This window comes from Odocoileus virginianus, chromosome 4 (genome assembly GCF_023699985.2).
Source record: "Odocoileus virginianus isolate 20LAN1187 ecotype Illinois chromosome 4, Ovbor_1.2, whole genome shotgun sequence".
NCBI lineage: Eukaryota > Metazoa > Chordata > Mammalia > Artiodactyla > Cervidae > Odocoileus > Odocoileus virginianus.
The window spans coordinates 1627108-1640518 of NC_069677.1; the positions used below are offsets into that span (position 1 = coordinate 1627108).

General features: G+C 39.6%; 1 protein-coding gene across 13 annotated transcripts in view; it reads right to left on the bottom strand.

Moving 5' to 3' along the window:
- Positions 1–13358, bottom strand: part of CCDC191 (coiled-coil domain containing 191) — a 115597-nt gene extending 102239 nt beyond the window's left edge. For 9 of the 13 annotated variants that reach the window (XM_070465946.1, XM_070465957.1, XM_070465952.1 and 6 more), the window contains exons 1-5: positions 13165–13358; positions 10991–11029; positions 5175–5316; positions 445–588; positions 19–195 (exon numbers count right to left, since the gene is read on the bottom strand). In XM_070465946.1, the coding sequence (XP_070322047.1) occupies positions 19–195; positions 445–588; positions 5175–5316; positions 10991–11029; positions 13165–13257 (595 nt within the window). In that variant the 5' untranslated portion in view covers positions 13258–13358. Of the gene's footprint in view, positions 1–18; positions 196–444; positions 589–5174; positions 5317–10990; positions 11030–13164 lie in introns of those variants that run through there. The other 4 variants (XM_070465947.1, XM_020879671.2, XM_070465953.1 and 1 more) reach the window with 4 other exon arrangements.
- Between the last annotated feature and the right edge of the window lie 53 nt (positions 13359–13411).

The following is a 13411-nucleotide window of genomic DNA, read 5'->3' on the forward strand; positions in this document are numbered from 1 at the left end:
TCATGGTGGTTTAGTTACTAAGTCGTGTCTGACTCTTGCAATGCCACGGACTGTAGCCTGCCAGGCTCCTCTGTCCATGAGATTCTCCAGGCAAGAATAGTGGAGTGGGCTGCCATTTCCTTTCCGGGGGATCTTCCCAACCCAGGAACTGAACCCAGGTCTCTTGCATTGCAGGCAGATTCTTTACCAACTGAGCTACAAGGGAAGCCCAAGCATAAGAAGAATTACAAATAATATAATATTTTAATTTTTAAAAATCACCGCAAATTTACTGACATATAGATAAGTAACTTAAAGTGAATCAAGAAAACTTAAAACCAATTACAAAACTAAGCAAAACACAGAAAAGTCAAATAACATATTATTTATTATTTAGAACAATTAAAAAGATTTCTTGGAACCATCATTGATGTTAAAGCTTAGAACAATCAGGTAAGTTCTTACCATCAAACCTGTCATATTTCAAATGTCCATTGGCTTCTGGCACAGGAGGGACACTGGACACAGTGTCTTTAGCATCACTGTCCCCATCACTTGCTAGTTCTTGCTTAAGTTTGGTGTCTAACCAGTCACTGACCAATTCCTGAGCTATCAATAAGACAAAAACATCTTTTTAATATTTCGGTTACTTCAGAGACTTTCTTCATTTGCTATCTTCATTCATTCAATAAATGTTACTTGAGCATTATCATGTGTCAAGTACTGCTCTAGATACTGGGAGTATAGCAGTGAACAAAACAGGAAAAAATGAAACCTACCACCTTGAAGCTTACATTCTAACTGGGGAAGAGAGACAATGAACAAGTCAGAAAGACAGAGCAGGAGAAAGAGAAATGGTGTACAAGAAATGGAAGGCAGGTGTTGATAGTTTTAAATTAATTGGGTGGTCAAAGGAGGCCTCACTGGGAAGACATTTGAGCAAAGAAGGGAAGGAGGTGAGGGAGTGAGCCATATGGCTATGTAAGGGAACATGATTCCATGCAGAGAAAAAAACAAGTGCAAAGTCCCTAAGGCTGGAAAGTGTTTAGGGTACTGGAGAAATAGCATGAAGGTGGAATGGCTGGAGGAATGAGTGAGGTGAGGGTAGCTGGAGATGAGGTGGAAGAAGTATCACAGGAATCAGGGTTGGAGCAGTGGTTTTAGATCCAGGGTGAACTTGCCTCCCCGTGAACATCTGGCAGTAACTGGAGCCATTTTTGCTTATTAGAACTTATATGCAGAGTACATCATGAGAAACGCTGGGCTGGATGAAGCACAAGCTAGACTCAAGATTGCCGGGAGAAATATCAATAACCTCAGATATGCAGATGACACCACCCTTATGGCAGAAGATGAAGAAGAACTAAAGAGCCTCTTGATGAAAGTAAAAGAAGAGAGTGAAAACGTTGGCTTACAACTCAAAAGTCAGGAAACTAAGATCATGGCATCTGGTCCCATCACTTTATGGCAAATAGATAGGAAACAGTGGAAACAGTGACGGACTTTATTTTCTTGGGCTCCAAAATCACTGCAGATGGTGACAGCAGCCATGAAATAAAAAGACGCTTGCTCCTTGGAAGAAAAGTTATGACCAACCTAGACAGCATATTAAAAAGCAGAGACATTACTTTGCCAACAAAGGTCTGTCTAGTCAAGGCTATGGTTTTTCCAGTAGTCATGTATGGATGTGAGAGATGGACTATAGAGAAAGCTGAGCACCAAAGAATTGATGCTTTTTGAACTGTGGTGTTGGAGAAGACTCTTGAGAATCCCTTGGATTGCAAAGAGATCCAACCAGGCCACCCTAAACGAAAACAGTCCTGAATATTCATTGGAAGGGCTGATGCAGAAGCTGAAACTCCAATAATCTGGCCACCTGATGTGAAGAACTGACTCATTTGAAAAGACTCTGATGCTGAGAAAGAGTGAAGGTGGGAGCAGAAGGGGATGACAGAGGATGAGATGGTGAGATGGCATCACCAACTCAATGAGCATGAGTTTGAGTAAACACTGGGAGTTGGTGATGGACAGGGAGGCCTGGCATGCTGCAGTCCATGGGATCGCAAATAGTCAGACATGACTGAGTGACTGAACTGAACTGACAACTGGGAGAGGCCAGGGATGCCAATGAACACCCTACAGTGCACAGTACAGCCCCAACACAAAAATTATCTGGCCCAAAATATCAACAGTGCTAAGGTTGAAAACCATTTTTTTCTATGTCTTGACATCATTCGATGTACTTGGGTTTTTACTCTGTATGTAATGGGAAGTCACAGAAGGTTTTTAAGCAAAGAGGTGACATATTTTAAGAGCATCACTCTGACTGCTAGGTTACAACAGACTGTAGGGGGACAAGCACAAAAGCAGGAGACACCAGTTGGGATACAAATATCCAGGAGAAAGGTGATGGTGCCTAGACCTGAAGTGGTAGTATTAAACATGCTCAGATTCTAGAAAATAATGTTTTGAGGTGAAGGTGACATGATTTGCTGATGGACTGAATTTGGGATATGAGAGAAAGAAACCTATACACTTTTTGGCCTAAGCAACTACAGGACGGAGATGTCATTTACCAAGACAGGGAACAAAAAGGGAGCAGTATATCTGAATGGAAGATGAGGAATTCAGCTTTAGATGAGTTAGGTTTGAGATGCTTATGAGATATTCAAATAGGGATTCAAGAAGGTATTGGCTATATTATCTCGGTTGCAAGGGACAGAACTAAGCTGAAGAAATAAACGTAGGTGTTGTCAGCATACAGATACTATGTAGAGACAGAAGAGGATGAGATTGCCAAAGGAGGAAGGTGGATAGAGAACTGGTGCAAGGACTAAGCCCTGAGGAACTCTAGCTTCTAAGGGTTGAACAGCTAAGGCAGAACCAGGCAAGCCAACTAGGAAGGAGAGACCCAAATTGAGGGAGGAGAAAAACTGGAGTGTGATATTTTGGAAGCCAACTTCCATTTGCATTTCTTTCTTAGTAACATCAAGAAAATCTTCTTAAATGTAGGGGCATGAGAGAAAATTTAGCATTAACTTCATTATCATCATTACCATACAGCTCTTGCAGAGAGGGTAAGGGGATTTTCAAAGAAGAAAAATGTCTATTTTAGCATTCTTCATCATGGTTATTATCATTATTGCACACCTTTAAGGGAAGGGAGTGCTTCCAAATGTTAAATGATGCTAAAAGACATTTAACATAGAAAGGAAGGCATGAAATGTAAAGTAGAAAAAAATGAATCAAGGTGGTAGAAACTAAGTGTATAACGTATGCTAGCAACAGACACTATTGGCTTTCAGAGGAAAGTAGAGAAGTGGAGCAGAACATTTACATATACAATAATCTATGTGTAAAATAATTTGTATCTACTAAATGCCATTCATTAGTAAGGAGAGATTTACAATGAAGTGCTCCAAAAAGACAATGAAAGAGAAGGAGACTCTTGAAGGGTTCAACTGTAGGAACACTTCATGTTGGATCAGAGGCTTGAAGCCCACCCTAAAGTAGAGTTTCTCAAAGTGTGTTCCCCAGATCACTAGTTCTTACTGAATATTAACAGACGGTTGATGAGAGGGGCAAAAAAAGGATATAAACCTTTGAAAACCATGTTTTATTCATCCACTAGTAGTCTCTAAAGTTTCTCAGGATATTAACATGTATTTCAAGATAAAAAAAGTCCAGGTCTAAGAAACTTGGGAAATGGGGTAAGTAAACTTTTTTTTTTTTTAATGCAGGACTTCTCGGAAATCTTGAGTGACTAAAGTATATTGTGTATTTCTATTGATGAGGTAGGAGAATGCATAGGGTAAGACATAGCTTTGCCAATTTCTGAATATATCTCCTTTCGCCATCTCCAGTACCACCAACTACCCAAGACCAAGTGCCATTAGAGCACACACAGACCACTATAACGGTCTCTCACTAGTCTCCTTTTTCCCGCCCTGTAATTCAGTCTTCATATATTAAGAAAAGGTCCTACTGTACCTCTGCTTAAAGCCCTTCAAAGATGTTAAAATAATAATTAATTAAAAAAACCTCTTCAATGATATCTGCTCATACTCAGAATAAACTCTAAATTCTTTTCCCAGGCCTACAAGGCCCTTCTGCAAGTTTTCTCCATTGGGAAGCTGCAGCAACACTGGTCTTCCTTCAGTCCCTCAAGCACACCAAACCTGTACTTTAACTCTTAATGTGACCTTTCCCAATGCCCGGGATGCTCTTCCGCCATCACAGCTCGCATGGCTCTTTATTGTTATTTAGGTCCAAACTCGGATGACTTATCATTATCTGACCTTTTGTTTTTCATTTTCTTTATTCCCATTCTAATTTTAGTATATGTGCTGCCGAAGCGAGCACTTTATTCCCATTCTAGAATGCATACTCCATGAAAGCAGGAACTTCACCCTTTGTTCATAACTTGCTCTTCCAAAGCCTAAAATAGTACCTGGCACAGAGTAACAATTTATTTTTATTTATTTATTTTAACATTTTATTTTATTTATTTATTTTTCCATTTATTTTTATTAGTTGGAGGCTAATTACAATATTGTAGTTGTTTTTGCCATACATTGACATGAATCAGCCATAGATTTACATGTGTTCCTCATCAGAGTAACAATTTAATGTATAGGTTGAATAAATGAAGAAATAATCTGAAAAACTGGAGACATAAATAATTCAAATGAAAACTGGCTTCCAGGATATGGCACTCTGACTTTCCTCCTACCTCAAGGGCCTCTCCTTTCCAGTCATCTTTGCTGGTCCCTCTTGATCTCTTCATCCCCAAACAGTAGAGTTCCCTAGGGCATCAGTAACTACAATATTGATTCCAGAGGAGTAAACACTTTCTCCTTTCCTAAGGAACAAAGCTGATTTATAAACTTGTGATCAAATTATCTGGATGATACCAGATCAAGTTAACAAGCTGCCCTTGGTACCACAAGATCAGTATCTTATACTTACCAGATAACAGTGTTATGTCAAAACTGACTCTGGATGTGGTTCTATTTCAAGAGACAGAACAGGCCTTAAATATAACCTTACTGGAAGTAATTCCAGGGTAAATTAGCTTTAGGAAAGTAGAAGCAAACAAAAATTAAGAACAAGAGAAAGAAACACTTTCGTTCTGTACTCTGAAATTCATTATGAGTTATGCTTTAGTAAGTTGTACTCCCAACGTATTCTCTTACCTTCTGTGTAGACTTCTTCATGATCTTCTATTTGCTCAGGTGTTTCCAAATCTACAAGTTGGCCCCAAAGCCTTCTGGATAAATCTGAATTTCCAGCAGAAAATACTTGAGAAACTGCAAATTCAGAAGCTTTCTTCACTCTCTTTAAAAGAAAAAAAAAAAAAAAAAATCCACCAAGATGACAACTTTCTTCAGGGTTAGAAGATTTCTCTCCTATTCAAGATTCCGATTTTCTACCAACTACCAAGATACTTCCTTTTTTCCATTTTAAAAGATACTTTGAGGTTTAAACATCCACCCCAAATAATTTCACTCATTAAACATGAAATTAATTGCAGCATTTTACCAAATTTTAACAGGTGCTTATGAAGTTTATATTTGAACAAAAGGGGGTTTAAGCTTTAGATAACTTTTGTTTAGAGCATTAGTCATGGGATCCTGTCACCTGGATGTTTAAAAAAGTATACAATCGCTTATTATTAATAGTTTCCATGCCACTAGTACTTGCATATGAATGTGAACCAGAAGCAGGTAGCCACACTTCAAATTCCTACACCTGAAAGAAACTTCCCATATACATATATCAGGCAAACTAATAAAATTGGGATAAAAGGTCACTGAACTGTAGTAATTCAGAATGTTAACTCAACAGTGAAAATCTAGTAAAAACATGGCCAAATTCACAGAAATGGGGGAGGGGTTGGCAGAGGTGGGCAAACTCTTGATATTTTGGTTTACCTGCATGCTCAAAACTTGTCATAGGCTTGATCTTTTAAATTTTTAAGGATTTCATATACTAAGTCTGAATTAGAAGCAGAGGAATAAAGTTGAAACATCAAGATAACTTGAAAAAGAGGTCAAAATAGAACATATGGGATAAAATATGAATCAGAATAAAAATGGTCTAAACAGGCAGAGTGTCAAGAAAGTATCCTTGACCTTCATGAGGTCACTCTGGAGAGATGTGTTCTCTTTCAGAGCCTCCAACATGCCCAAGTCAAGATATGCTTGGTACCTAGTCCTTCCTTTTAAGGTCCTTAAATTCTAAGGCAGAGAGATAAATTTCATATATACTGTATGTGTCTGCATCTGTATACATACATAGACACATATTTGTAAATAATGTACAAATAAATAAATCAACTCTAATTTTTTTAAACCAAGATCCACAAACAAAATATAAAGAACAAAAACAGGGCTGTAGATGTAGTTCTTCAGGCTGTGGGTGAACGAAATAACTTTCCATGACACATCATCTCACCTGAGTTGGAATCTGCAGATTCTTAGGACAAAGAGAGCTTGGAGACAGGAGAAGGAAGACTGATTTTGGTACTAAAGAAGGGCAGAGTCTGGTACTGACAAGTCAGGGAGTAAAGAGAAATGTGTGCTTGGCTCTAAGAAAGAAAATGTTTGGGCTATCACTTAAAATGAAGCTTTGAGGGAAAAAATGCTAGATGATAGTAAGGATTAGAAATAATCTCTGTAATTCCTTGTTTTAAAACATTACATCCTTACCATTTCTTTTTTTCAATTTAAATACATAAGAGACTGGAGAGGTCTCATGTGTCTATTTAGCAACTTTTTTTTTTAAAACAAGTTGATTAAAGGCTAACTCTGTTCCCAGGGCTGTGGACAATAAGGGGGAAACAAAACTAAAAGCTTCTGTTACCAGAGTTCACTTTAGTTTTGGTTACATGTGCCATGTGTGCAATAAACAACTTAAGAACAGTCTTAAAGCAATAGAAGGTGATTAAAACAACTGAACATCTTCTAAAGTTTCTTACTCATTGACTATGCTATAAGGATGTAAATTGTAAAGGAACTGTCTCAGTGAGTCCTATGATCATATAAATGCTTAACATGTGTTCTTTATGTCCCATGGCACACACTGATTACATTACCCACTACAGACCCTGTGTAGCCTGTTGCCATTGATGCAGAAATGGCAGCTCTATAATGCACTCCTTCATTTCCTCAAGGCTGGCAGGTACATACACAAGTTTCTTGACAAATTCCCATGTGCAAACTGCATATCCATATGTAATAGTTTTCTGAGTAATGTATTTTTTGAAAGTGACCAATTCTTTCTTAATTACTGATGCTGTTGTTGTTCATTTGCTAAGTCATGTCCGACTCTTTGCAATTCCATGGACTGCAGCATGTCAGGCTTCCCTGTCCTTCACCATCTCCAGGAACTTGCTCAAACTCATGTCTACTTAATCACTCTGCATACAAGTAAATGCTTGACACTGTATCTGTGTGTATGAATGCCAACCTAACTCCAAGGAAAGGAGTATAGAATATAGGATTATGAGGGTAAGGGGAGTGAGGGGTAGTTGTTCACTGAGAGAGGTGTCTCAAGCTGAGATTTAAGGGAAAGATGTGGACTGGCCTCCTAGAGAGAGGGTATTCTGAGCTGGAGATCATCATTTAAAAAAAGCAAAAGACTTACCTGATAGAGGGGAAGGAGACTGGCCTGATAGGAGTCATGCAGTATAAGAGTAAAAGGGCTGTTACAGGGAGATTGATATTCCAGGGAGACTGACAGAGGCCCCCCTAGAATTTACTGCTTCTTCCCTGGTGACTCAGATGGTAAAGAATATGCCTGCAATGCAGGAGACCTGGTTTCTATCCTGGGATTGGGAAGATCTTCTGGAGAAGCAAATGGCAATCCACCCCAGTATTCTTGCCTGGTAAATTCCATGGACAGAGAAGCCTGGTGGGTTATAGTCTGTAAGGTCGCAGAGAGTCACAACTGAACAACTAACACTTACTTACATGACAGTATGCAGAACTACCGAAGGTTCCAAGAGTAGAGAACTGACACAGTGGAAATGTTTAGAAAGCTCAAAGTAGCCAAATACACTGGAGTAAGAAGATGAGTCATTCTATCAAATCAGGATGAAGATGAATTGTAAGTTGAGATGGACTGTTGCATTTGAGTGACCAGCACCAAGATTCACATTTCTACCAAGCATCTGCCTGATTCTAAGTGACTTTAACTGAGAGTAACTTAACAACATTTCAGCCTCAAAGTTTGCTTGATATCTTGTATGCCAACAGCTTTCTCCTCAACTGCATTTAGCAACTCAATGACATGGTCATCCCCAACCATGTCACAAAATTTCCCATTGTTCAAATCAAATGCTGATAACCCCCTCTCCCCCCATCACTCCTATTCATCTCCTTTTTTGACTCCTCCTAATCCATACAGTGGTGTTGCACCTAACCAAGGCCCCTAGTCACCGTATGCCCCCTCCTTCTCCCAACCTATGAATCCTTTACAGGGTCCCCTCCCTTTCCTACTTTGTGTGGATATTCACCTACTATCTTACATAAGCCTCAAATGTCTTGTTCCTTGCCTCTCCAATGAAAACCTTCAAGCCTGAATGAATCTGATCTATGAGTTCTTGGTATCACAAAAAATAGTGGTTCCCTGCTTTAGACAAGTTCCAGTTCTACTGAGTGATCTTCGTTTTCTGTCCCGAGGGAAGCCCTTTTAGCATCTTCACCACGTTCCACGTCCTTCCCATATATTGTCCCCCTCTTCCATTTTGAACGAGTGGCCCACTCAAGTGGATTTGGAAGTCTTAGTCTAGAGTTGTAACTGTTTAAGGTATACTCAGAGTTTGGATAATATTAGGGAACAGACAAGAAGACAGAGAAGGGAACAGAAAGGTATTAAGAGAAACCAGAGGAAACTGTCACAAAAAGATAACGGAGGAGAGAATTTCTAGCATAAAAAAGTAATAACTATCAAATAACCTTAAAAAGCTACAGAAGTGAACAGAAAGGTATTAAGAGAAACCAGAGGAAACAGTGTCACAAAAAGATAATGGAGGAGAGAATTTCTAGCATAAAAAAGTGATAAATGTATCAAATAACCTTAAAAAGCTAAAAGGACAAAGAAGAGATCACTGTAGTTAGTCAGGAAGTCATTTATGACAACTTTCTGTGAGTGGTAAGAACTAGAAACTGAAAGAAAATAATTGTGGACACAAGAGGACAATAAGAACACAAAAGCAAGGGGTCTAGGCTGTATTAGACTATACTAGTCCAGTCCAAAGACACTAGAAAAGAAAATGACTGTGGGATCAAATGAAGACTAAATGATTTTTTTCAAGACAGGGATGATTTGAGGGTATGATGGAGAAAGAGCTACTGCAGAAGTTTTAGAGGAATGATAAAAATCTAACCAAGTGAAGCTAGCTGATAATTGCTTGAAAGAGGAAAATGGTACAGAGCAGAATTTTATCTTTCTATTTTACTTAAATCTTCCCCTCTGGAGGAGATGGTAACTAAACACACAATCAAGCCCAGGAAAGGTTTGGTACTGTAACTTTCGACACTGACACACAAGCTGAGCTTGACGTAGTCTGGGGAGTGGACTTCCCTAAGGTTAGCCTCCACCATGGTGGACCCATCTTATTGTCTCCTAAGTCAGGCCTTCTGCAGGAGCCAGCAAGCTTCCCTGGCCCCATCTGTACGAGCGCTCCACCCCAGGGACTTCAACCACATCCTTAATTCTCCCAACAATTTCAAGTAAGTTGTTTAGCTGCCACTGAACTATAAACTGGGCTTCCCAGGTGGTGCAGTGGTAAAGAATCTGCCTGCATTGCAGGAGACACAGGAGACTCAGGTTTGATCCCTGGGTCAGGAAGATTCCCTGGAGTAGGAAATGGCAAGCCATTTCAGTATTCTTGCCTGGAAAATTCCATGGAAAGAGGAGCCTGGCAGGCTGCAGTCCATGGGGTTGCAAAGAGCTGGACACGACTGAAGTGACTGAGCATACACACAGCACAGACTATAAACTCTGAAAAGGCAGAAACTATACCTGCCCCATGCACTGTTATACCTCCAGCGCCCAACACAGTGGGCTAGTACTTAGTAGGAACTTAATAAATACTGGCTAAATATTTATAATTATTAGAAACTTAATAAATATGGTTAACCATGAAAAAATGGTTAACAATGATTATAATTGGGCCTAGGTCCCATCTGGCCTGGAGCTCATAATGGCTGTCAATTTAGATAAGTAACAGCTGTTCAAAATACTAACAGGCAGAAGGATATTTTCCCAGGAAAATACTACATGATTTTGAAACATGTGGTGCACAAATGAGTTGAGTATGGCAAGTTGCCAAAATGACACTTGGAGGCACCTGAAGTGGTATAACAGTACTTTCAAATAGTACTTGGTACTGAAACATACATCTCAAGCCTAGAAGAGACCTCAGAGGTTATTTAATCCAATCGGCTCCCCCACCTGACTAAATGCTCAAATATATTTCTCAACAGTCCTAACACTGAGTGACCATTTAGAATACACTTGAATACCTCCATTGAGAGAAAATCCACCTCTTTACAAAAGTGCCCACTCCATTTTTGGGTTGCTCCCATCATTAGAAGATTCTCACTTGTGATGTATGCACAGTTTTTATCTACTGAATTGGTCTCACAGGTCAATGTAGCTACAGCAGTATGTTCTTTCCAATTATCTGGGGAAGTCCACAGTGTCCTCTCCTAAGGCTTCTCTTCCCCTGTCCTTTAATCCTCTTCATGTGATCCTTATGGCATTTGAAAGGGATGTTATCTTGTCATTCATGTTTTTGTGAGAAGCAACAAAATCATGAAAATGTACTAGAGTATAAAATTAAGACTACACACACACACACACACACACACACACACACACACACATTCCCATGGGAATGAAAACAGCAAAATATATGCAAAATGGAGAGCTATTAGTATTCCTATTCCACATGATTATGTGTGACTCTTAATTTTCTATCTTAATTATGAAATATCCTTACCTTAATCCAGTGTTCCACATTGTCAGGGTCAAACACAGGCTGTAGATAATATATACAGAATATTAGTGCATTTATCTATCAAGTTTGCCATTTTAATCTGTCCTTCTAATTAAAGCATGTGAGAAAATGTTCCTTAGTCTGTCCCCAAAGCATCATTAGGAAGTTCAGCAACAAAAAAAACCACAGAATGCCAGCAGGAGAAAAAACATGAAGCCTTTTCTGGAACACCTTCTGACACTTTCCACCTCTTACCAAGGTCCAGCTCCAGATTCTGATTTAACTGGTCTGGGGTAAGGCCCACGTGTACTTTTTTAAAGCTCCCCAGGGTTAAGAGCCAAGATAGAGGAATATTGCGTATAATATTCCTTATAAAAACCCAAATAAGTACTGATTAGTCAGATTATTCAAGTGCCGTGAAAGTAAATCTACTTGGAGAAAGGTGTGTGCCTTTCCTTAGGTCTCTCTTTTCAGGAATAACCTGTATTTACCGAAAGCAGGGATAATGTTTGGTCCAATAAGAACTTGGGGGTGGAGTGAGGGATAAACAATCATCTACTGTTTTACAGAGCAGAAAATGAAGCAGAAATCACATAAATTTCCACTCAGGTCAGTCAGATATTAAACTGAAATTAGAAATCAGATCTACAGAACAACTTCTTCACTCTTCGTAACTCTCAGAAGTTTGCAGAATTCCCTCCAATAGTCACTTAACAAAGAGAGGTATTTGCTTTGCTAATAATTCAGGTGGGTTTTTAAATAAAAAAGGGAATATTTAAACTAGCATACTGACACATCGAGGAGGGAAAGGTATAATACTATCTTCACTTACATAACACTTCCCCTTCAAAGCACCTTACAAATAACTAATTAATGCAGCTGTACTGCTGAATAATTTTGTAGCTGAAACAAAGAAACAGCTGATCATATTCAACCACAATTGAGCCCCAAGTAGCTCAATTGTGTTTTTACCTTTCTATCCTATACACAGTAGCAATGAGCATCAGCAGCAAAAATTTTTCCTTTTGGGATCCCAAAACTGTCCCCAGTTTTTACCTTTCATCATCAAGTTTATAATCATAACCTATTTTGGATCCAATCTATTATAGAACCCACACAATAGAAGCAGGTGCTGTTTCCAAGTCAAATGCTCCAATCTGCACCCTCCAGCATCTGGGGCAAGATATTCACTAAGTAGAGTATGTCCAGTGCATTATTTAGCTGGTATATTTAGAATAGCCTTCAAGCACAATTGCCTAGTGGCCTCAGAAAGGCCACATGTCTACACAATAGTTTTTAAGGAGGTGTAAATTATGGGTGAAAACAGCTGTGAAGCTGCTCTGGCGCTGAAAGCGAAGATTTCCATTTGGTACTCCCATTTATTTACATGTAAAACATTTTTTTTTTTTTAATGAGTACTTTGGTATTTATTTAAAACATTTATTTCTGTGACGTTAAAAGTAGTCTGTGAAAAGCACACACCGTGTCACTGGGACATTGCATTTGTCATTTACACGTTTCAAGTTTACAGTGGGGTTCTCAGTTTTCCATCTCTTTGGATGCTAAGGCACAAAAAAGGTGACAAATATAAAGAACATCTATTTTTTTATTGCCGCTTGAATTTAAAGATTTTCAAGTGAATTAAGTATTGATATATTCAATATCCACTTGCATTCCTGAGTTCATTTTACAGACTTTATGTAAAACTAGGAAAGGGAATATGAGATAGAGGATTTAAGGTGAAAATCTTATCCCTTCAATAAAGAACAGGTTCCCATGACTTGCAAAACATTAAAAAAAAGAAGAAGAAGAAGAAGAAGAAATGAAACCTTGCGGGGACTTCCCTAAACAGGCGTTGTGGGATGAAGGAATAGCTCTGGAATTCTTTTCACTGGGATGGGTACTATTAAAGATTCTCCGGTTTTTGAGAAAAGCGTTAGATTGAAACGGTTCTTTCACGACGCTGCCCATCAAAGCCGTAAGGCAACCAATCCCCAAAATCCCTAGGCCCCCTTCATTAGGGCAATGCAGACACAGGGTCGGTCCTGACTAGGACCGGCCAGCTAAGGATGCCCCTGAGGGAAGAGGAAGGAAGCGCAGGTAGCGCTGTAGCTGTCCTCAGGGACGGTCCCCGCCTCCCCGCCTCTCCCCACGAGCTCCCGATAGGATTGGATCACCTTGGTGGGATTCGGCCTTCTCGTAAACTGTTTCCAGCGATTCAGCCCCGTCCTCTTCCTGGAGGAGGACTTGTCCTGGGGCGCCAGCAACATTTTCCAGGTTCAGGCACCGACCAAGGCCAAAGCTGAAACAACCACTCCTTTGCCTAGGCTGCCTCCGAGTCTCCGTGGGAGTTGTAGTTCCTCTGCCCACAAGGGAGGTAGGCGTGGGGCGCTGCCGAACCACCACTCCCAGGAGGCTTTGCCC